General features: G+C 43.1%; 1 protein-coding gene across 1 annotated transcript in view; it reads left to right on the forward strand.

Moving 5' to 3' along the window:
• Positions 1 to 9,523: 9,523 nt before the first annotated feature.
• The window catches only part of LOC140425872 (collagen alpha-5(VI) chain-like), a 52,202-nt gene continuing 39,274 nt past the window's right edge, over positions 9,524 to 22,451 (forward strand). Inside the window, exons 1-3 of the mRNA XM_072510252.1 lie at positions 9,524 to 9,535; positions 12,278 to 12,388; positions 19,346 to 19,456. Coding sequence (XP_072366353.1) covers positions 9,524 to 9,535; positions 12,278 to 12,388; positions 19,346 to 19,456 — 234 coding nt within the window. The remainder of the gene's footprint in view (positions 9,536 to 12,277; positions 12,389 to 19,345; positions 19,457 to 22,451) is intronic.

Raw genomic sequence — 22,451 nt, forward strand, 5'->3', positions numbered from 1 at the left:
GGCAGAACGTAAGTCTACGAGTATGGTCCTTCCGCACACCAATATAAAAGTCAGAGGCAAGTGTGCTTCAAATGGCCAGCTCACTCTTCAGCCATTTAACTACAATAGGGCCTTTAATTTGCTCATCCAGAACTTCTGCCCCCATCCAAGAAGATATCCTTCCTCCGGGAGCTGCCATGCAATCAGATAGTCAGCAGTGAGTGCTCTTATCCTGCAGCACCACCAGAACCAGTGGCTATTTCTGGGACTACACTGAGTCCCAAAGAAGTGGAGTAGTACAGAGCCGGGCATTAGTTCAATGTCGGCATCTTGCCGGGACCAGACACAGCCTCCGGTGCAGAGCTTAGGGGACCAGGTAGACAGGGAAAGGGGCAAATGAAACCTGGAAGTGAGAAATGAGGAACTGAAGCAATTTAGCTCCTTTGATGTGGTGAGGAACAGACAATCATTGCAAGAGTGTTTGCAAACATTGTGGTTCGCATCAAAGAACTGTTCTTGAGATGCATTCAAACGTGAAAGGAAAAATAAATAAATAATCTATCACACAGTTATGCCTGAACCTGGAAACAGTCAATCACAGGCTAGTGAGGCTTGCTCGGTTAAACTAAAAGGGTGCTTACAAAATTAATGGCTCTCACGGAATGTGAGGGTTTTCAAGTGCTGGGACTTTCTTGGAATCCTCTGACACTTATAACAGCTGCTGTTTGAAAGGCTTTTGTCTAAGGGAGGAGCTTTTAGGAAAGAGAAAGTGTTTCATCATTGATTTTTCATTGCTATCCCTGACTTCTCTTCACAGCCCACTCTGAAACCAAGTGGCAGATGACACCCAATCAAACTTCTGTAGATTCCACCTCAATTTCCCCCAGATGTTTCTTACACTGTGAGCCAACTGGCCTCAATGGACTCTGACTTCTACTCAAGTGTTTCACAAATTTAACTCTTGAAAAGACATGCCTTAGATTCTTCGTCCAAACAACGTTTTCCCTCAGCTCTTTCTTCCAGCAAGAAGTAATTTTGAGGATTGTAGAATCTCCTTAGAAGGATTTTCTATTTTGAATTGCCATGTGCTTTCAATCTTCCACACGATCTCTAAGGACACAGCCACCACAATAGATCACTATTGCTTCACAGGCATTAAGATATCACCAACCTTAGGATCACTTCAGATAACTGGCTTGTCGCTAGCCAATTCCATCAGGCCTGTACTTTTCAGCTGTCTTTAACTGGAGACTCTCTCTCTCTCTCTCATTCCCTTGCTTTAACTTCAATGAACAGTACCTTTTTTCAATTGCCAGTTCCTTTGTTCTTTTGAGTTCAGTTTACCTGGAACATCTCTTGTAATTCCTAGGTTTCTCGAACTATCTGTTCATTAGTTTCTGGGACTTGCTTCCTTCCCATGACTTCATTGTTCTGCTTCTCTGCTTCTGGCACAGTTGGGAGAGCTGTTTCTCCTCCAGCTACCTACCTCCAGCAGCCTTGGGTCCAGCCTTAACTAAATGCAAAAAGTCTTTCTAACTTAAAGTGGCCCCTGGTTGTGAACCAAATTCCAGTGCTCCTGTTTGATTTTTAACAATGTAAACTCTCTAATAACAATACAGACAAAGTTTGAAATGAAACCAAACCTCCCAAACATGCAAGCACCATTGCTTAGCGCAAATTAAACTGAAGTGTTAAACTTTATTTCAAAAAAACATTTAATTATACTCACTTAAATCTGTACCTTTGGGCCGGATTCTGCTGTCCGCCCGCCGCATGAACGCCAACGGTGTGCCACGTAGAATGGAGATGCGTTCTCCAATGACCTCGTTCCTCATTTTCCTGTCGCCAGGTGAACGCGGCCGGAGAAACACTACTTTTACTTCTAATATCCAACAATACAAACATAGATTGCTTAAAAGTCCCTCTGCTTCCTGGCACAAATGATGAAATTGCAAACAAATCTTTTTTGTTTTATTTTCCTGCAGCGGGCAGTAATCCAGAAGTGGCGGACATCATTTTCCTAATCGATGGATCAAGTAGTATACACTCTCAAAACTTTGAACAAGTAAAAGAAGCTATAATAAGCTTTATCAACAAAAATGAGTTTGGTAAAACCAGAGTCCAAATTGGCATCATACAGTTCAGCACTAAGCCACGTTTGGAATTTCAGCTTGATCAATATGATGACAAAGCAGTATTACTGAAAGCTGTTCATCAGATTCAGCAGTTACATGGGGGTACAAATACCGGCCAAGCACTGAACTTTACAATCGACTACTTTGATAGCTCAAAAGGGGGCCGGCCTGGAATACAACAATACCTCATACTGATTACAGATGGAGAGTCAGGCGATCATGTGTCTGAAGCTGCCAGAGCCATCAGAGATAGAGGGCTTAATGTTTTTGCCATCGGTATTGGCTCTGCTAATCATGGTGAGCTTGTGACGATTTCAGGATCCCATGAAAAAGCATTTCATCTAGACAACTTTGATACCCTAAAGGACCTGGAACAATGGATTTCATTTGAAGCACACAGTCCAAATGGTGAGTTGAGAAATTTTGAATATTACTTTTTAAACTAGCAGATTGATTCCATGGTTGGAGAAAACTTTGAAGCCAGTGCTAGAATTGGGAGCCTTGCCCACTGGCAGTGAGTGGATTTGGGAATATCATGGATGCTTTGCTGTTCAATTTTCCAGTATGCGTTGATTGGTAGCAAATTTACCATCAGGGCAGACGTAGAAGATTAGGAACAACTGTGTAGTCTCCTCAAGATTGTGATAATTGTTGAGTTCCTTTTAATGCCAGAAGCCTGGCATACTTCAGCCAAGCAGCCACATTGAAAGGAATAATTTTGAAAACCTTAATAACTTAACAGGTTCCTCCAACAGATGACGTCTAACGGTTTTGGTGGTTGATTTGTCAGTTCCAATGAACTTGACAGTTTATCCTCTTTTTTCCCCATGCACATTTATTCCTACTTTTCACAATTCCACCAAGCAGCTGGGCTTGAAGTGGGCAGGGTGAAATAACTGAATGGTTGTGAGCAAACTGATGCTTCACTCCCTTCAGAGGTTTCCCTTTGTGTGAGGTTGTTTCCCTCATACCCAGGTGATATCACCGAAGGAACTTGAGAACTAAGGAAGTGGGCAGGGACCAGCACAGGGATTGGGAGTGGAAAGATGGAGAGGAAAGTATGAAGGAAAAGTGAATGACAATGCTGCAAGGTGAGGAGAACTGAAAGAAAAGAAAAAAATTGGGGAAGAGATTTGGGGGGAGCAATTTGGAGAGGCATACGAGAGAGAGAGATAGAGAGAGTGAGGGGATTGGGGAAGTTGCAGGAAGAAAATTGGGGGTGCGGGGGAGGGAGAGAAAATATGGGTGGCAGAACTTTACTCTACAAGTATGCTCCTTCTGCACACCAATGTAAAAGTCAGAGGCAAGTGTGCTTCAAATGGCCAGCTCACCCATCAGCCATTTAAATACAATAGGGCCTTTAATTGGCTCAGCCAGAACTTCTGCCCCCATCCAAGAGGATATCCTGCCTCCGGGAGCTGCCATGCAATCAAATAGTCAGCAATGAGTGCTCTTATCCTGCAGCACCACCAGAACCGGTGGCCATTTCTGGGACTACACTGAGTCCCAAAGAAGTGGAGTAATACGGAGCCGGGCATTAGTTCAAGTTCGGGATCTTGCCGGCACCAGACACAGCCTCCGGTGGAGAGCTTAGGGGACCAGGTAGACAGTGAAAGGGGCAAATGAAACCTGGAGGTGAGAAATGAGGAAATGAAACTATTTAGCTCCTTTGATGTGGTGAGGAGCAGACAATCATTGCAAGTGTTTTTGTAAACATTGTGGTTCGCATCAAAGAACTGTACTTGAGATGCATTCAAACGTGAAGGGAACAATAAATAAATCATCCATCACACAGTTATGCCTGAACTTGGAAACAGTCAATCACTGGCTAGTGTGGGTTGCTCGGTGAAGCTAAATAGGTGCTTACAAAATTAATGGATCTCAGAGAATGGGAGGGTTTTCAAGTGCTGGGGGCTTCCTTGGAATCCTCTGACACTTGTAACAGCTGCTGTTTGAAAGGCTTTTGTCTAAGGGAGGAGATTTTAGGAAAGAGAAAGTGTTTCATCATTGATTTTTCATTGCGATCCCTGACTTCTCTTCACAGCCCACTCTGAAACCAAGTGGCAGATGACACTCAATCAAACTTCTGTAGATTCCTCCTCAAATCCCCCCAGATGTTTCTTACACTGTGAGCCAACTGGCCTCAATGGACCCTGACTTCCACTCAAGTGTTTCACAAATTAAAGTCTTGAAAAGACATGCCTTAGAATCTTCGTCGAAAGAACGTTTTCCCTCAGCTCTTTCTTCCAGCAAGAAGTAATTTTGAGGATTGTAGAATCTCCTTAGGTGGATTTTCTGTTTTCAATTGCCATGTGCTTTCAATCTTCCACACGATCTCTAAGGACACAGCCACCACAATAGATCACTATTGCTTCACAGGCATTAAGATATCACAAACCTTAGGATTACTTCAGATAACTGGCTTCTTGCTAGCCGACTCCTTTAGGTCTGTACTTTTCAGCTGTCTTTAACTGGAGATTCTCTCTCTCTGTCCCTTCCTTTAACTTCAATGAACAGTACCTTTTTTCAATTTCCAGGTCCTTTGTGGTTTTGACTTCCATTTTCCTGGAACATCTCTTGTAATTCTAAGGTTTCTCGAACCATTTGTTCATTAGTTTCTGGGACTTGCTTCCTTCCCATGCCTTCATGTTCTGCTTCTGGCACAGTTGGGAGAGCTGTTTCTCCTCCAGCTACCTACCTCCAGCTGCCTTGGGTCCAGCCTTAACTAAATGCAAAAAGTATTTCAAACTTAAAGTGGCCCCTGGTTGCTAAGCAAATTCCAGTGCTCCTGTTTTGTTTTTAACATGGTAAACTCTCTAATCACAAAACAGACAAAGTTTGAAATGAAACCAAACCTCCCAAATATGCAAACACCATTGCTTCGCGCAAATTAAACTTAAGTGTTAAACTTTATTTCAAAAAAAGATTTAATTATACTCACTGAAATCTGTACCTTTGTGCCGGATTCTGCTGCCCGCCCGCCGCATGAACGGCAATGGTGTGCCATGTAGAATGGAGATGGGTTCTCCAATAACCTCGTTCCTCATTTTCCTGTCGCCAGTTGGACGCAGCCGGAGAAACACTACCTTTACTTCTAATATCCAACAATGCAAACATAGATTGCTTAAAACTCCCTCTCCTTCCTGGCACAAATGATGTAATTGCAAACAAATCTTTTTTGCTTTATTTTCCTGCAGCCGGCAGTAATCCAGGAGTGGCGGACATCATTTTCCTAATCGATGGATCAAGTAGTATACACTCTCAAAACTTTGAACAAGTAAAAGACGCTATAGTAACCTTCATCAACAAAAATGAGTTTGGTAAAACCAGAGTCCAAATTGGCATCATACAGTTCAGCACTAAGCCACGTTTGGAATTCCAACTTGATCAATATGATGACAAAGCAGTATTACTGAAAGCTGTTCATCAGATTCAGCAGTTACATGGGGGTACAAATACCGGCCAAGCACTGAACTTTACAATCGACTACTTTGATAGCTCAAAAGGAGGCCGGCCTGGAATACAACAATACCTCATACTGATTACAGATGGAGAGTCAGGCGATCATGTGTCTGAAGCTGCCAGAGCCATCAGAGATAGAGGGCTTAATGTTTTTGCCATCGGTATTGGCTCTGCTAATCATGCTGAGCTTGTGACGATTTCAGGATCCCATGAAAAAGCATTTCATCTAGACAACTTTGATACCCTAAACCTGGAACAATGGATTTCATTTGAAGCACACAGTCCAAATGGTGAGTTGAATAAGTTTGAATATTACTTTTTAAACTAGCAGATTGATTCCATGGTTAGAGAAAACTTTGAAGCCAGTGCTAGAATTGGAGCCTTGCCCACTGGCAATGGATTTGGGATTATCATGGATGCTTTGCTGTTCATTGTTCCAGTATGCGTTGATTGGTAGCAAATTTACCATCAGGGCAGACGTAGAAGATTAGGAACAACTGTGTTGTCTCCTCAAGATGGTGATAATTGTTGAGTTCCTTTTAATGCCAGAAGCCTGGCATACTTCAGCCAAGCAGCCACATTGAAAGGAATAATTTTGAAAGCCTTAATAACTTAACAGGCTCCTCCAACAGATGACGTCTAACGGTTTTGGTGGTTGATTTGTCAGTTCCAATGAACTTGACAGTTTATCCTCTTTTTTCCCCATGCACATTTATTCCTACTTTTAACAATTCCACCAAGCAGCTGGGCTTGAAGTAGGCAGGGTGAAATAACTGAATGGTTGAGAGCAAACTGATGCTTCACTCTCTTCAGAGGTTTCTCTTTGCGTGAGGTTGTTTCCCTCACCCCAGATGATATTACCGAAAGAACTTGAGAACTAAGGAAGTGGGCAGGGAACAGCACAGGAATTGGGAATTGAAAGATGGAGAGGAAAATATGAAGGAAAAGAGAATGACAATCCTGGAAGGTGAGGAGAACTGAAAGAAAAAAAAAAAATTGGGCAAGAGATTTGAGGAGAGTAATTCGGAGAGCCAGATGAGAGAGAGAGATAGAGAGAGTGAGGGGATTGGGGAAGTTACAGGAAGAAAATTGTGGGTGCGGGGAAGGGAGAGAAAATATGGCTGGCAGAACGTTAATCTACAAGTATGGTCCTTCCGCACACCAATATAAAAGTCAGAGGCAAGTCTGCTTCAAATGGCCAGCTCACTCTTCAGCCATTTAACTACAATAGGGCCTTTAATTTGCTCATCCAGAACTTCTGCCCCCATCCAAGAGGATATCCTGCCTCCGGGAGCTGCCATGCAATCAAATAGTCAGCAGTGAGTGCTCTTATCCTGCAGCACCACTAGAACCGGTGGCTATTTCTGGGACTATACTGAGTCCCTAAGAAGTGGAGTAGTACGGAGCCGGGCATTAGTTCAAGTTCGGCATCTTGCCGGGACCAGACACAGCCTCCGGTGCAGAGCTTAGGGGACCAGGTAGACAGGGAAAGGGGCAAACGAAACCTGGAAGTGAGAAATGAGGAAATGAAGCAATTTAGCTCCTTTAATGTGGTGAGGAACAGACAATCATTGCAAGCGTGTTTGCAAACATTGTGGTTCGCATCAAAGAACTGTACTTGAGATGCATTCAAACGTGAAGGGAAAAATAAATAAATAATCCATGACACAGTTATGCCTGAACCTGGAAACAGTCAATCACAGGCTAGTGTTTCACAAATTTAACTCTTGAAAAGACATGCCTTAGAATCTTCGTCCAAACAACGTTTTCCCTCAGCTCTTTCTTCCAGCAAGAAGTAATTTTGAGGATTGTAGAATCTCCTTCGAAGGATTTTCTATTTTGAATTGCCATGTGCTTTCAATCTTCCATACGATCTCTAAGGACACAGCCAGAACAACAGATCACTATTGCTTCACAGGCATTAAGATATCACCAACCTTACGATTACTTCAGATAACTGGCTTGTCGCTAGCCAACTCCATCAGGTCTGTACTTTTCAGCTGTCTTTAACTGGAGACTCTCTCTCTTTCTCTTTCCCTTGCTTTAACTTCAATGAACAGTACCTTCTTTCAATTGCCCGTTCCTTTGTTCTTTTGAGTTCAGTTTACCTGGAACATCTCTTGTAATTCCTAGGTTTCTCGAACTATCTGTTCATTAGTTTCTGGGACTTGCTTCCTTCCCATGACTTCATTGTTCTGCTTCTCTGCTTCTGGCACAGTTGGCAGAGCTGTTTCTCCTCCAGCTACCTACCTCCAGCAGCCTTAGGGTCCAGCCTTAACTAAATGCAAAAAGTCTTTCTAACTTAAAGTGGCCCCTGGTTGTGAACCAAATTCCAGTGCTCCTGTTTGATTTTTAACAATGTAAACTCTCTAATAACAATACAGACAAAGTTTGAAATGAAACCAAACCTCCCAATCATGCAAGCACCATTGCTTAGTGCAAATTAAACTGAAGTGTTAAACTTTATTTCAAAAAAACATTTAATTATACTCACTTAAATCTGTACCTTTGGGCCGGATTCTGCTGCCCGCCCGCCGCATGAACGCCAACGGTGTGCCACGTAGAATGGAGATGCGTTCTCCAATGACCTCGTTCCTCATTTTCCTGTCGCCAGGTGAACGCAGCCGGAGAAACACTACCTTTACTTCTAATATCCAACAATACAAACATAGATTGCTTAAAACTCCCTCTCCTTCCTGGCACAAATGATGAAATTGCAAACAAATCTTTTTTGTTTTATTTCCCTGCAGCGGGCAGTAATCCAGAAGTGGCGGACATCATTTTCCTAATCGATGGATCAAGTAGTATACACTCTCAAAACTTTGAACAAGTAAAAGAAGCTATAATAAGCTTTATCAACAAAAATGAGTTTGGTAAAACCAGAGTCCAAATTGGCATCATACAGTTCAGCACTAAGCCACGTTTGGAATTTCAGCTTGATCAATATGATGACAAAGCAGTATTACTGAAAGCTGTTCATCAGATTCAGCAGTTACATGGGGGTACAAATACCGGCCAAGCACTGAACTTTACAATCGACTACTTTGATAGCTCAAAAGGGGGCCGGCCTGGAATACGACAATACCTCATACTGATTACAGATGGAGAGTCAGGCGATCATGTGTCTGAAGCTGCCAGAGCCATCAGAGATAGAGGGCTTAATGTTTTTGCCATCGGTATTGGCTCTGCTAATCATGCTGAGCTTGTGACGATTTCAGGATCCCATGAAAACACATTTCATCTAGACAACTTTGATACCCTAAAGGACCTGGAAAAATGGATTTCATTTGAAGCACACAGTCCAAATGGTGAGTTGAAAAATTTTGAATATTACTTTTTAAACTAGCAGATTGATTCCATGGTTGGAGAAAACTTTGAAGCCAGTGCTAGAATTGGGAGCCTTGCCCACTGGCAGTGAGTGGATTTGGGAATATCATGGATGCTTTGCTGTTCCAATTTTCCAGTATGCGTTGATTGGTAGCAAATTTACCATCAGGGCAGACGTAGAAGATTAGGAACAACTGTGTAGTCTCCTCAAGATTGTGATAATTGTTGAGTTCCTTTTAATGCCAGAAGCCTGACATACTTCACGCAAGCAGCCACATTGAAAGGAATAATTTTGAAAACCTTAATAACTTAACAGGTTCCTCCAACAGATGACGTCTAACGCTTTTGGTGGTTGATTTGTCAGTTCCAATGAACTTGACAGTTTATCCTCTTTGTTCCCCATGCGCATTTATTCCTACTTTTCACAATTCCACCAAGCAGCTGGGCTTGAAGTAGGCAGGGTGAAATAACTGAATGGTTGTGAGCAAACTGATGCTTCACTCCCTTCAGAGGTTTCCCTTTGTGTGAGGTTGTTTCCCTCATACCCAGGTGATATCACCGAAGGAACTTGAGAACTAAGGAAGTGGGCAGGGACCAGCACAGGGATTGGGAGTGGAAAGATGGAGATGAAAGTATGAAGGAAAAGTGAATGACAATGCTGGAAGGTGAGGAGAACTGAAAGAAAAGAAAAAAATTGGGGAAGAGATTTGGGGAGAGCAATTTGGAGAGGCATACGAGAGAGAGAGATAGAGAGAGTGAGGGGATTGGGGAAGTTGCAGGTAGAAAATTGGGGGTGCGGGGGAGGGAGAGAAAATATGGGTGGCAGAACTTTACTCTACAAGTATGCTCCTTCTGCACACCAATGTAAAAGTCAGAGGCAAGTGTGCTTCAAATGGCCAGCTCACCCGTCAGCCATTTAGATACAATAGGGCCTTTAATTGGCTCAGCCAGAACTTCTGCCCCCATCCAAGTGGATATCCTGCCTCCGGGAGCTGCCATGCAATCAAATAGTCAGCAATGAGTGCTCTTATCCTGCAGCACCACCAGAACCGGTGGCCATTTCTGGGACTACTCAGAGTCCCAAAGAAGTGAAGTAATACGGAGCCGAGCATTAGTTCAAGTTCAGGATCTTGCCGGCACCAGACACAGCCTCCGGTGGAGAGTTAAGGGGACCAGTTAGACAGTGAAACGGGCAAATGAAACCTTGAGGTGAGAAATGAGGAAATTAAACTATTTAGCTCCTTTGATGTGGTGAGGAGCAGACAATCATTGCAAGCGTGTTTGTAAACATTGTGGTTCGCATCAAAGAACTGTACTTGAGATGCATTCAAACGTGAAGGGAACAATAAATAAATCATCCATCAGACAGTTATGCCTGAACCTGGAAACAGTCAATCACAGGCTAGTGAGGTCTTGCTCGGTGAAGCTAAATGGGTGCTTACAAAATTATTGGCTCTCAGGGAATGTGACGGTTTTGAAGTGCTGGGGGCTTTCTTGGAATCCTCTGACACTTGTAACAGCTGCTGTTTGAAAGGCTTTTGTCTAAGGGAGCAGCTTTTAGGAAAGGGAAAGTGTTTCATCATTGATTTTTCATTGCAATCCCTGACTTCTCTTCACAGCCCACTCTAAAACCAAGTGGCAGATACACCCAATTTAACTTCTGTAGATTCCTCCTCAATTCCCCCCAGATGTTTCTTACACTGTGAGCCAACTGGCCTCAATGGGCTCTGACTTCCACTCAAGTGTTTCACAAATTTAAGTCTTGAAAAGACATGCCTTAGAATCTTCGTCCAAAGAACGTTTTCCCTCAGCTCTTTCTTCCAGCAAGAAGTAATTTTGAGGATTGTAGAATCTCCTTCGAAGGATTTTCTATTTTGAATTGCCATGTGCTTTCAATCTTCCACACGATCTCTAAGGACACAGCCACCACAATAGATCACTGTTGCTTCACAGGCATTAAGATATCACCAACCTTAGGATTACTTCAGATAACTGGCTTCTTGCTAGCTGACTCCATCAGGTCTGTACTTTTCAGCTGTCTTTAACTGGAGATTCTCTCTCTCTGTCCCTTCCTTTAACTTCAATGAACAGTACCTTTTTTCAATTTTCAGGTCCTTTGTTGTTTTGACTCCCATTTTCCTGGAACATCTCTTGTAATTCCAAGGTTTCTCGAACCATTTGTTCATTAGTCTCTGGGACTTGCTTCCTTCCCATGACTTCATTGTTCTGTTTCTCTACTTCTGGCACAGTTGGGAGAGCTGTTTCTCCTCCAGCTACCTACCTCCAGCTGCCTTGGGTCCAGCCTTAACTAAATGCAAAAAGAATTTCAAACTTAAAGTGGCCCCTGGTTGCTAAGCAAATTCCAGTGCTCCTGTTTGGTTTTTAACATGGTAAACTCTCTAATCACAAAACAGTCAAAGTTTGAAATGAAACCAAACCTCCCAAACATGCAAACACCATTGCTTAGCGCAAATTAAACTTAAGTGTTCAACTTTATTTCAAAAAAAGATTTAATTATACTCACTAAATCTGTACCTTTGGGCCGGATTCTGCTGCCCGCCCGCCGCATGAATGCCAATGGTGTGCCACGTAGAATGGAGATGGGTTCCCAATGACCTCGTTCCTCATTTTCCTGTCACCAGGTAGACGCAGCCGGAGAACCACGACCTTTACTTCTAATATCCAACAATACAAACCTAGATTGCTTAAAACTCCCTCTCCTTCCTGGCACAAATGATGAAATTGCAAACAAATCTTTTTTGATTTATTTTCCTGCAGCCGGCAGTAATCCAGAAGTGGCGGACATCATTTTCCTAATCGATGGATCAAGTAGTATACACTCTCAAAACTTTGAACAAGTAAAAGAAGCTATAATAAGCTTTATCAACAAAAAAGAGTTTGGTAAAACCAGAGTCCAAATTGGTGTCATACAGTTCAGCACTAAGCCACGTTTGGAATTTCAGCTTGATCAATATGATGACAAAGCAGTATTACTGAAAGCTGTTCATCAGATTCAGCAGTTACATGGGGGTACAAATACCGGCCAAGCACTGAACTTTACAATCGGCTACTTTGATAGCTCAAAAGGGGGCCGGCCTGGAATACAACAATACCTCATACTGATTACAGATGGAGAGTCAGGTGATCAGGTGTCTGAAGCTGCCAGAGCCATCAGAGATAGAGGGCTTAATGTTTTTGCCATCGGTATTGGCGCTGCTAATCATGCTGAGCTTGTGACGATTTCAGGATCCCATGAAAAAGCATTTCATCTAGACAACTTTGATACCCTAAAGGACCTGGAAAAATGGATTTCATTTGAAGCACGCAATCGAAATGGTGAGTTGAAAAAGTTTGAATTTTTCTTTTTAAACTAGCAGATTGATTCCATGGTTGGAGAAAACTTTGAAGCCAGTGCTAGAATTGGGAGCCTTGCCACTGGCAATGGATTTGGGAATATCATGGATGCTTTGCTGTTCATCTTTCCAGTATGCGTTGATTGGTAGCAAATTTACCATCAGTGCAGACGTAGAAGATTAGTAACAACTGTGTTGTCTCCTCAAGATTGTGATAATTGTTGCGTTCCTTTTAATGCCAGGAGCCTGGCATACTTCAGCCAAGCAGTCACATTGAAAGTAAGAATTTTGAAAACCTTAACAACTTAACAGGCTTCTCCAACAGATGACGTTTAACCGTTTTGGTGGTTGATTTGTCAGTTCCAATAAACTTGACAGTTGATCCTCTTTTTTCCCCATGCACATTTATTCCTACTTTTAACAATTCCACCAAGCAGCTGGGCTTGAAGTAGGCAGGGTGAACTAACTGAATAGTTGTGAGCAAACTGATGCTTCACTCTCTTCAGAGGTTTCCCTTTGTGTGACATTGTTTCCCTCACACCCAGGTGATATCACCGAAGGAACTTTCATAGAATCATAGAATTCACAGTGCAGAAGGAGGCCATTCGGCCCATCGAGTCTGCACCGGCTCTTGGAAAGAGCACCCTACCGAAGGTCAACACCTCCATTCTATCCCCAGAATCCAGTAACCTCACCCAACACTAAGGGGAATTTTGGACACTAAGGGCAATTTATCATGGCCAATCCAGCTAACCTGCACATCTTTGGACTGTGGGAGGAAACCAGAGCACCCGGAGAAAACCCACGCACACACGGGGAGGATGTGCAGACTCCACACAGACAGTGACCCAAGCCGAAATCGAACCTGGGACCCTGGAGCTGTGAAGCAATTGTGCTATCCACAATGCTACCGTGCTGCCCTTTGAGAACTAAGGAAGTGGGCAGGGAACAGCACAGGGATTGGGAATTGAAAGATGGAGAGGAAAATATGAAGGTAAAGTGAATGACGAATCTGGAAGGTGAGGATAACTGAAAGAAAAGAAAAAAATTGGGGAAGAGATTTGGGGCGAGTAATTCGGAGAGGCAGACGAGAGAGAGAGATAGAGAGAGTGAGGGGATTGGGGAAGTTACAGGAAGAAAATTGGGGGTGCGGGGAAGGGAGAGAAAATATGGCAGGCAGAACGTAAGTCTACGAGTATGGTCCTTCCGCACACCAATATAAAAGTCAGAGGCAAGTGTGCTTCAAATGGCCAGCTCACTCTTCAGCCATTTAACTACAATAGGGCCTTTAATTTGCTCATCCAGAACTTCTGCCCCCATCCAAGAAGATATCCTTCCTCCGGGAGCTGCCATGCAATCAGATAGTCAGCAGTGAGTGCTCTTATCCTGCAGCACCACCAGAACCAGTGGCTATTTCTGGGACTACACTGAGTCCCAAAGAAGTGGAGTAGTACAGAGCCGGGCATTAGTTCAATGTCGGCATCTTGCCGGGACCAGACACAGCCTCCGGTGCAGAGCTTAGGGGACCAGGTAGACAGGGAAAGGGGCAAATGAAACCTGGAAGTGAGAAATGAGGAACTGAAGCAATTTAGCTCCTTTGATGTGGTGAGGAACAGACAATCATTGCAAGAGTGTTTGCAAACATTGTGGTTCGCATCAAAGAACTGTACTTGAGATGCATTCAAACGTGAAAGGAAAAATAAATAAATAATCCATCACACAGTTATGCCTGAACCTGGAAACAGTCAATCACAGGCTAGTGAGGCTTGCTCGGTTAAACTAAAAGGGTGCTTACAAAATTAATGGCTCTCAGGGAATGTGAGGGTTTTCAAGTGCTGGGACTTTCTTGGAATCCTCTGACACTTATAACAGCTGCTGTTTGAAAGGCTTTTGTCTAAGGGAGGAGCTTTTAGGAAAGAGAAAGTGTTTCATCATTGATTTTTCATTGCTCTCCCTGACTTCTCTTCACAGCCCACTCTGAAACCAAGTGGCAGATGACACCCAATCAAACTTCTGTAGATTCCACCTCAATTTCCCCCAGATGTTTCTTACACTGTGAGCCAACTGGCCTCAATGGACTCTGACTTCTACTCAAGTGTTTCACAAATTTAACTCTTGAAAAGACATGCCTTAGATTCTTCGTCCAAACAACGTTTTCCCTCAGCTCTTTCTTCCAGCAAGAAGTAATTTTGAGGATTGTAGAATCTCCTTAGAAGGATTTTCTATTTTGAATTGCCATGTGCTTTCAATCTTCCACACGATCTCTAAGGACACAGCCACAACAATAGATCACTATTGCTTCACAGGCATTAAGATATCACCAACCTTAGGATCACTTCAGATAACTGGCTTGTCGCTAGCCAATTCCATCAGGCCTGTACTTTTCAGCTGTCTTTAACTGGAGACTCTCTCTCTCTCTCTCATTCCCTTGCTTTAACTTCAATGAACAGTACCTTTTTTCAATTGCCAGTTCCTTTGTTCTTTTGAGTTCAGTTTACCTGGAACATCCCTTGTAATTCCTAGGTTTCTCGAACTATCTGTTCATTAGTTTCTGGGACTTGCTTCCTTCCCATGACTTCATTGTTCTGCTTCTCTGCTTCTGGCACAGTTGGGAGAGCTGTTTCTCCTCCAGCTACCTACCTCCAGCAGCCTTGGGTCCAGCCTTAACTAAATGCAAAAAGTCTTTCTAACTTAAAATGGCCCCTGGTTGTGAACCAAATTCCAGTGCTCCTGTTTGATTTTTAACAATGTAAACTCTCTAATAACAATACAGACAAAGTTTGAAATGAAACCAAACCTCCCAAACATGCAAGCACCATTGCTTAGCGCAAATTAAACTGAAGTGTTAAACTTTATTTCAAAAAAACATTTAATTATACTCACTTAAATCTGTACCTTTGGGCCGGATTCTGCTGCCCGCCCGCCGCATGAACGCCAACGGTGTGCCACGTAGAATGGAGATGCGTTCTCCAATGACCTCGTTCCTCATTTTCCTGTCGCCAGGTGAACGCGGCCGGAGAAACACTACCTTTACTTCTAATATCCAACAATACAAACATAGATTGCTTAAAAGTCCCTCTGCTTCCTGGCACAAATGATGAAATTGCAAACAAATCTTTTTTGTTTTATTTTCCTGCAGCGGGCAGTAATCCAGAAGTGGCGGACATCATTTTCCTAATCGATGGATCAAGTAGTATACACTCTCAAAACTTTGAACAAGTAAAAGAAGCTATAATAAGCTTTATCAACAAAAATGAGTTTGGTAAAACCAGAGTCCAAATTGGCATCATACAGTTCAGCACTAAGCCACGTTTGGAATTTCAGCTTGATCAATATGATGACAAAGCAGTATTACTGAAAGCTGTTCATCAGATTCAGCAGTTACATGGGGGTACAAATACCGGCCAAGCACTGAACTTTACAATCGACTACTTTGATAGCTCAAAAGGGGGCCGGCCTGGAATACAACAATACCTCATACTGATTACAGATGGAGAGTCAGGCGATCATGTGTCTGAAGCTGCCAGAGCCATCAGAGATAGAGGGCTTAATGTTTTTGCCATCGGTATTGGCTCTGCTAATCATGCTGAGCTTGTGACGATTTCAGGATCCCATGAAAAAGCATTTCATCTAGACAACTTTGATACCCTAAAGGACCTGGAACAATGGATTTCATTTGAAGCACACAGTCCAAATGGTGAGTTGAGAAATTTTGAATATTACTTTTTAAACTAGCAGATTGATTCCATGGTTGGAGAAAACTTTGAAGCCAGTGCTAGAATTGGGAGCCTTGCCCACTGGCAGTGAGTGGATTTGGGAATATCATGGATGCTTTGCTGTTCAATTTTCCAGTATGCGTTGATTGGTAGCAAATTTACCATCAGGGCAGACGTAGAAGATTAGGAACAACTGTGTAGTCTCCTCAAGATTGTGATAATTGTTGAGTTCCTTTTAATGCCAGAAGCCTGACATACTTCACGCAAGCAGCCACATTGAAAGGAATAATTTTGAAAACCTTAATAACTTAACAGGTTCCTCCAACAGATGACATCTAACGCTTTTGGTGGTTGATTTGTCAGTTCCAATGAACTTGACAGTTTATCCTCTTTTTTCCCCATGCGCATTTATTCCTACTTTTCACAATTCCACCAAGCAGCTGGGCTTGAAGTAGGCAGGGTGAAATAACTGAATGGTTGTGAGCAAACTGATGCTTCACTCCCTTCAGAGGTTTCCCTTTGTGTGAGGTTGTTTCCCTCATACCCAGGTGATATCACCGAAGGAACTTGAGAACTAAGGAAGTGGGCAGGGACCAGCACAGGGATTGGGAGTGGAAAGATGGAGATGAAAGTATGAAGGAAAAGTGAATGACAATGCTGGAAGGTGAGGAGAACTGAAAGAAAAGAAAAAAATTGGGGAAGAGATTTGGGGAGAGCAATTTGGAGAGGCATACGAGAGAGAGAGATAGAGAGAGTGAGGGGATTGGGGAAGTTGCAGGTAGAAAATTGGGGGTGCGGGGGAGGGAGAGAAAATATGGGTGGCAGAACTTTACTCTACAAGTATGCTCCTTCTGCACACCAATGTAAAAGTCAGAGGCAAGTGTGCTTCAAATGGCCAGCTCACCCGTCAGCCATTTAGATACAATAGGGCCTTTAATTGGCTCAGCCAGAACTTCTGCCCCCATCCAAGTGGATATCCTGCCTCCGGGAGCTGCCATGCAATCAAATAGTCAGCAATGAGTGCTCTTATCCTGCAGCACCACCAGAACCGGTGGCCATTTCTGGGACTACACAGAGTCCCAAAGAAGTGAAGTAATACGGAGCCGAGCATTAGTTCAAGTTCAGGATCTTGCCGGCACCAGACACAGCCTCCGGTGGAGAGTTAAGGGGACCAGTTAGACAGTGAAACGGGCAAATGAAACCTGGAGGTGAGAAATGAGGAAATTAAACTATTTAGCTCCTTTGATGTGGTGAGGAGCAGACAATCATTGCAAGCGTGTTTGTAAACATTGTGGTTCGCATCAAAGAACTGTACTTGAGATGCATTCAAACGTGAAGGGAACAATAAATAAATCATCCATCAGACAGTTATGCCTGAACCTGGAAACAGTCAATCACAGGCTAGTGAGGTCTTGCTCGGTGAAGCTAAATGGGTGCTTACAAAATTAATGGCTCTCAGGGAATGTGACGGTTTTGAAGTGCTGGGGGCTTTCTTGGAATCCTCTGACACTTGTAACAGCTGCTGTTTGAAAGGCTTTTGTCTAAGGGAGCAGCTTTTAGGAAAGGGAAAGTGTTTCATCATTGATTTTTCACTGCAATCCCTGACGTCTCTTCACAGTCCACTCTAAAACCAAGTGGCAGATACACCCAATTTAACTTCTGTAGATTCCTCCTCAATTCCACCCAGATGTTTCTTACACTGTGAGCCAACTGGCCTCAATGGGCTCTGACTTCCACTCAAGTGTTTCACAAATTTAAGTCTTGAAAAGACATGCCTTAGAATCTTCGTCCAAAGAACGTTTTCCCTCAGCTCTTTCTTCCAGCAAGAAGTAATTTTGAGGATTGTAGAATCTCCTTCGAAGGATTTTCTATTTTGAATTGCCATGTGCTTTCAATCTTCCACACGATCTCTAAGGACACAGCCACCACAATAGATCACTGTTGCTTCACAGGCATTAAGATATCACCAACCTTAGGATTACTTCAGATAACTGGCTTCTTGCTAGCCGACTCTATCAGGTCTGTACTTTTCAGCTGTCTTTAACTGGAGATTCTCTCTCTCTGTCCCTTCCTTTAACTTCAATGAACAGTACCTTTTTACAATTTCCAGGTCCTTTGTTGTTTTGACCCCCATTTTCCTGGAACATCTCTTGTAATTCCAAGGTTTCTCGAACCATTTGTTCATTAGTCTCTGGGACTTGCTTCCTTCCCATGACTTCATTGTTCTGCTTCTCTGCTTCTGGCACAGTTGGGAGAGCTGTTTCTCCTCCAGCTACCTACCTCCAGCTGCCTTGGGTCCAGCCTTAACTAAATGCAAAAAGAATTTCAAACTTAAAGTGGCCCCTGGTTGCTAAGCAAATTCCAGTGCTCCTGTTTGGTTTTTAACATGGTAAACTCTCTAATCACAAAACAGTCAAAGTTTGAAATGAAACCAAACCTCCCAAACATGCAAACACCATTGCTTAGCGCAAATTAAACTTAAGTGTTCAACTTTATTTCAAAAAAAGATTTAATTATACTCACTAAATCTGTACCTTTGGGCCGGATTCTGCTGCCCGCCCGCCGCATGAATGCCAATGTTGTGCCACGTAGAATGGAGATGGGTTCCCAATGACCTCGTTCCTCATTTTCCTGTCACCAGGTGGACGCAGCCGGAGAACCACGACCTTTACTTCTAATATCCAACAATACAAACCTAGATTGCTTAAAACTCCCTCTCCTTCCTGGCACAAATGATGAAATTGCAAACAAATCTTTTTTGATTTATTTTCCTGCAGCCGGCAGTAATCCAGAAGTGGCGGACATCATTTTCCTAATCGATGGATCAAGTAGTATACACTCTCAAAACTTTGAACAAGTAAAAGAAGCTATAATAAGCTTTATCAACAAAAATGAGTTTGGTAAAACCAGAGTCCAAATTGGTGTCATACAGTTCAGCACTAAGCCACGTTTGGAATTTCAGCTTGATCAATATGATGACAAAGCAGTATTACTGAAAGCTGTTCATCAGATTCAGCAGTTACATGGGGGTACAAATACCGGCCAAGCACTGAACTTTACAATCGGCTACTTTGATAGCTCAAAAGGGGGCCGGCCTGGAATACAACAATACCTCATACTGATTACAGATGGAGAGTCAGGTGATCAGGTGTCTGAAGCTGCCAGAGCCATCAGAGATAGAGGGCTTAATGTTTTTGCCATCGGTATTGGCGCTGCTAATCATGCTGAGCTTGTGACGATTTCAGGATCCCATGAAAAAGCATTTCATCTAGACAACTTTGATACCCTAAAGGACCTGGAAAAATGGATTTCATTTGAAGCACGCAATCCAAATGGTGAGTTGAAAAAGTTTGAATTTTTCTTTTTAAACTAGCAGATTGATTCCATGGTTGGAGAAAACTTTGAAGCCAGTGCTAGAATTGGGAGCCTTGCCACTGGCAATGGATTTGGGAATATCATGGATGCTTTGCTGTTCATCTTTCCAGTATGCGTTGATTGGTAGCAAATTTACCATCAGTGCAGACGTAGAAGATTAGTAACAACTGTGTTGTCTCCTCAAGATTGTGATAATTGTTGCGTTCCTTTTAATGCCAGGAGCCTGGCATACTTCAGCCAAGCAGTCACATTGAAAGTAAGAATTTTGAAAACCTTAACAACTTAACAGGCTTCTCCAACAGATGACGTTTAACCGTTTTGCTGGTTGATTTGTCAGTTCCAATAAACTTGACAGTTGATCCTCTTTTTTCCCCATGCACATTTATTCCTACTTTTAACAATTCCACCAAGCAGCTGGGCTTGAAGTAGGCAGGGTGAACTAACTGAATAGTTGTGAGCAAACTGATGCTTCACTCTCTTCAGAGGTTTCCCTTTGTGTGACATTGTTTCCCTCACACCCAGGTGATATCACCGAAGGAACTTTCATAGAATCATAGAATTCACAGTGCAGAAGGAGGCCATTCGGCCCATCGAGTCTGCACCGGCTCTTGGAAAGAGCACCCTACCGAAGGTCAACACCTCCATTCTATCCCCAGAACCCAGTAACCTCACCCAACACTAAGGGGAATTTTGGACACTAAGGGCAATTTATCATGGCCAATCCAGCTAACCTGCACATCTTTGGACTGTGGGAGGAAACCAGAGCACCCGGAGAAAACCCACGCACACACGGGGAGGATGTGCAGACTCCACACAGACAGTGACCCAAGCCGAAATCGAACCTGGGACCCTGGAGCTGTGAAGCAATTGTGCTATCCACAATGCTACCGTGCTGCCCTTTGAGAACTAAGGAAGTGGGCAGGGAACAGCACAGGGATTGGGAATTGAAAGATGGAGAGGAAAATATGAAGGTAAAGTGAATGACGAATCTGGAAGGTGAGGATAACTGAAAGAAAAGAAAAAAATTGGGGAAGAGATTTGGGCGAGTAATTCGGAGAGGCAGACGAGAGAGAGAGATAGAGAGAGTGAGGGGATTGGGGAAGTTACAGGAAGAAAATTGGGGGTGCGGGGAAGGGAGAGAAAATATGGCAGGCAGAACGTAAGTCTACGAGTATGGTCCTTCCGCACACCAATATAAAAGTCAGAGGCAAGTGTGCTTCAAATGGCCAGCTCACTCTTCAGCCATTTAACTACAATAGGGCCTTTAATTTGCTCATCCAGAACTTCTGCCCCCATCCAAGAAGATATCCTTCCTCCGGGAGCTGCCATGCAATCAGATAGTCAGCAGTGAGTGCTCTTATCCTGCAGCACCACCAGAACCAGTGGCTATTTCTGGGACTACACTGAGTCCCAAAGAAGTGGAGTAGTACAGAGCCGGGCATTAGTTCAATGTCGGCATCTTGCCGGGACCAGACACAGCCTCCGGTGCAGAGCTTAGGGGACCAGGTAGACAGGGAAAGGGGCAAATGAAACCTGGAAGTGAGAAATGAGGAACTGAAGCAATTTAGCTCCTTTGATGTGGTGAGGAACAGACAATCATTGCAAGAGTGTTTGCAAACATTGTGGTTCGCATCAAAGAACTGTACTTGAGATGCATTCAAACGTGAAAGGAAAAATAAATAAATAATCCATCACACAGTTATGCCTGAACCTGGAAACAGTCAATCACAGGCTAGTGAGGCTTGCTCGGTTAAACTAAAAGGGTGCTTACAAAATTAATGGCTCTCAGGGAATGTGAGGGTTTTCAAGTGCTGGGACTTTCTTGGAATCCTCTGACACTTATAACAGCTGCTGTTTGAAAGGCTTTTGTCTAAAGGAGGAGCTTTTAGGAAAGAGAAAGTGTTTCATCATTGATTTTTCATTGCTATCCCTGACTTCTCTTCACAGCCCACTCTGAAACCAAGTGGCAGATGACACCCAATCAAACTTCTGTAGATTCCACCTCAATTTCCCCCAGATGTTTCTTACACTGTGAGCCAACTGGCCTCAATGGACTCTGACTTCTACTCAAGTGTTTCACAAATTTAACTCTTGAAAAGACATGCCTTAGATTCTTCGTCCAAACAACGTTTTCCCTCAGCTCTTTCTTCCAGCAAGAAGTAATTTTGAGGATTGTAGAATCTCCTTAGAAGGATTTTCTATTTTGAATTTCCATGTGCTTTCAATCTTCCACACGATCTCTAAGGACACAGCCACCACAATAGATCACTATTGCTTCACAGGCATTAAGATATCACCAACCTTAGGATCACTTCAGATAACTGGCTTGTCGCTAGCCAATTCCATCAGGCCTGTACTTTTCAGCTGTCTTTAACTGGAGACTCTCTCTCTCTCTCTCATTCCCTTGCTTTAACTTCAATGAACAGTACCTTTTTTCAATTGCCAGTTCCTTTGTTCTTTTGAGTTCAGTTTACCTGGAACATCTCTTGTAATTCCTAGGTTTCTCGAACTATCTGTTCATTAGTTTCTGGGACTTGCTTCCTTCCCATGACTTCATTGTTCTGCTTCTCTGCTTCTGGCACAGTTGGGAGAGCTGTTTCTCCTCCAGCTACCTACCTCCAGCAGCCTTGGGTCCAGCCTTAACTAAATGCAAAAAGTCTTTCTAACTTAAAGTGGCCCCTGGTTGTGAACCAAATTCCAGTGCTCCTGTTTGATTTTTAACAATGTAAACTCTCTAATAACAATACAGACAAAGTTTGAAATGAAACCAAACCTCCCAAACATGCAAGCACCATTGCTTAGCGCAAATTAAACTGAAGTGTTAAACTTTATTTCAAAAAAACATTTAATTATACTCACTTAAATCTGTACCTTTGGGCCGGATTCTGCTGCCCGCCCGCCGCATGAACGCCAACGGTGTGCCACGTAGAATGGAGATGCGTTCTCCAATGACCTCGTTCCTCATTTTCCTGTCGCCAGGTGAACGCGGCCGGAGAAACACTACCTTTACTTCTAATATCCAACAATACAAACATAGATTGCTTAAAAGTCCCTCTGCTTCCTGGCACAAATGATGAAATTGCAAACAAATCTTTTTTGTTTTA

This window comes from Scyliorhinus torazame, chromosome 6 (genome assembly GCF_047496885.1).
Source record: "Scyliorhinus torazame isolate Kashiwa2021f chromosome 6, sScyTor2.1, whole genome shotgun sequence".
NCBI lineage: Eukaryota > Metazoa > Chordata > Chondrichthyes > Carcharhiniformes > Scyliorhinidae > Scyliorhinus > Scyliorhinus torazame.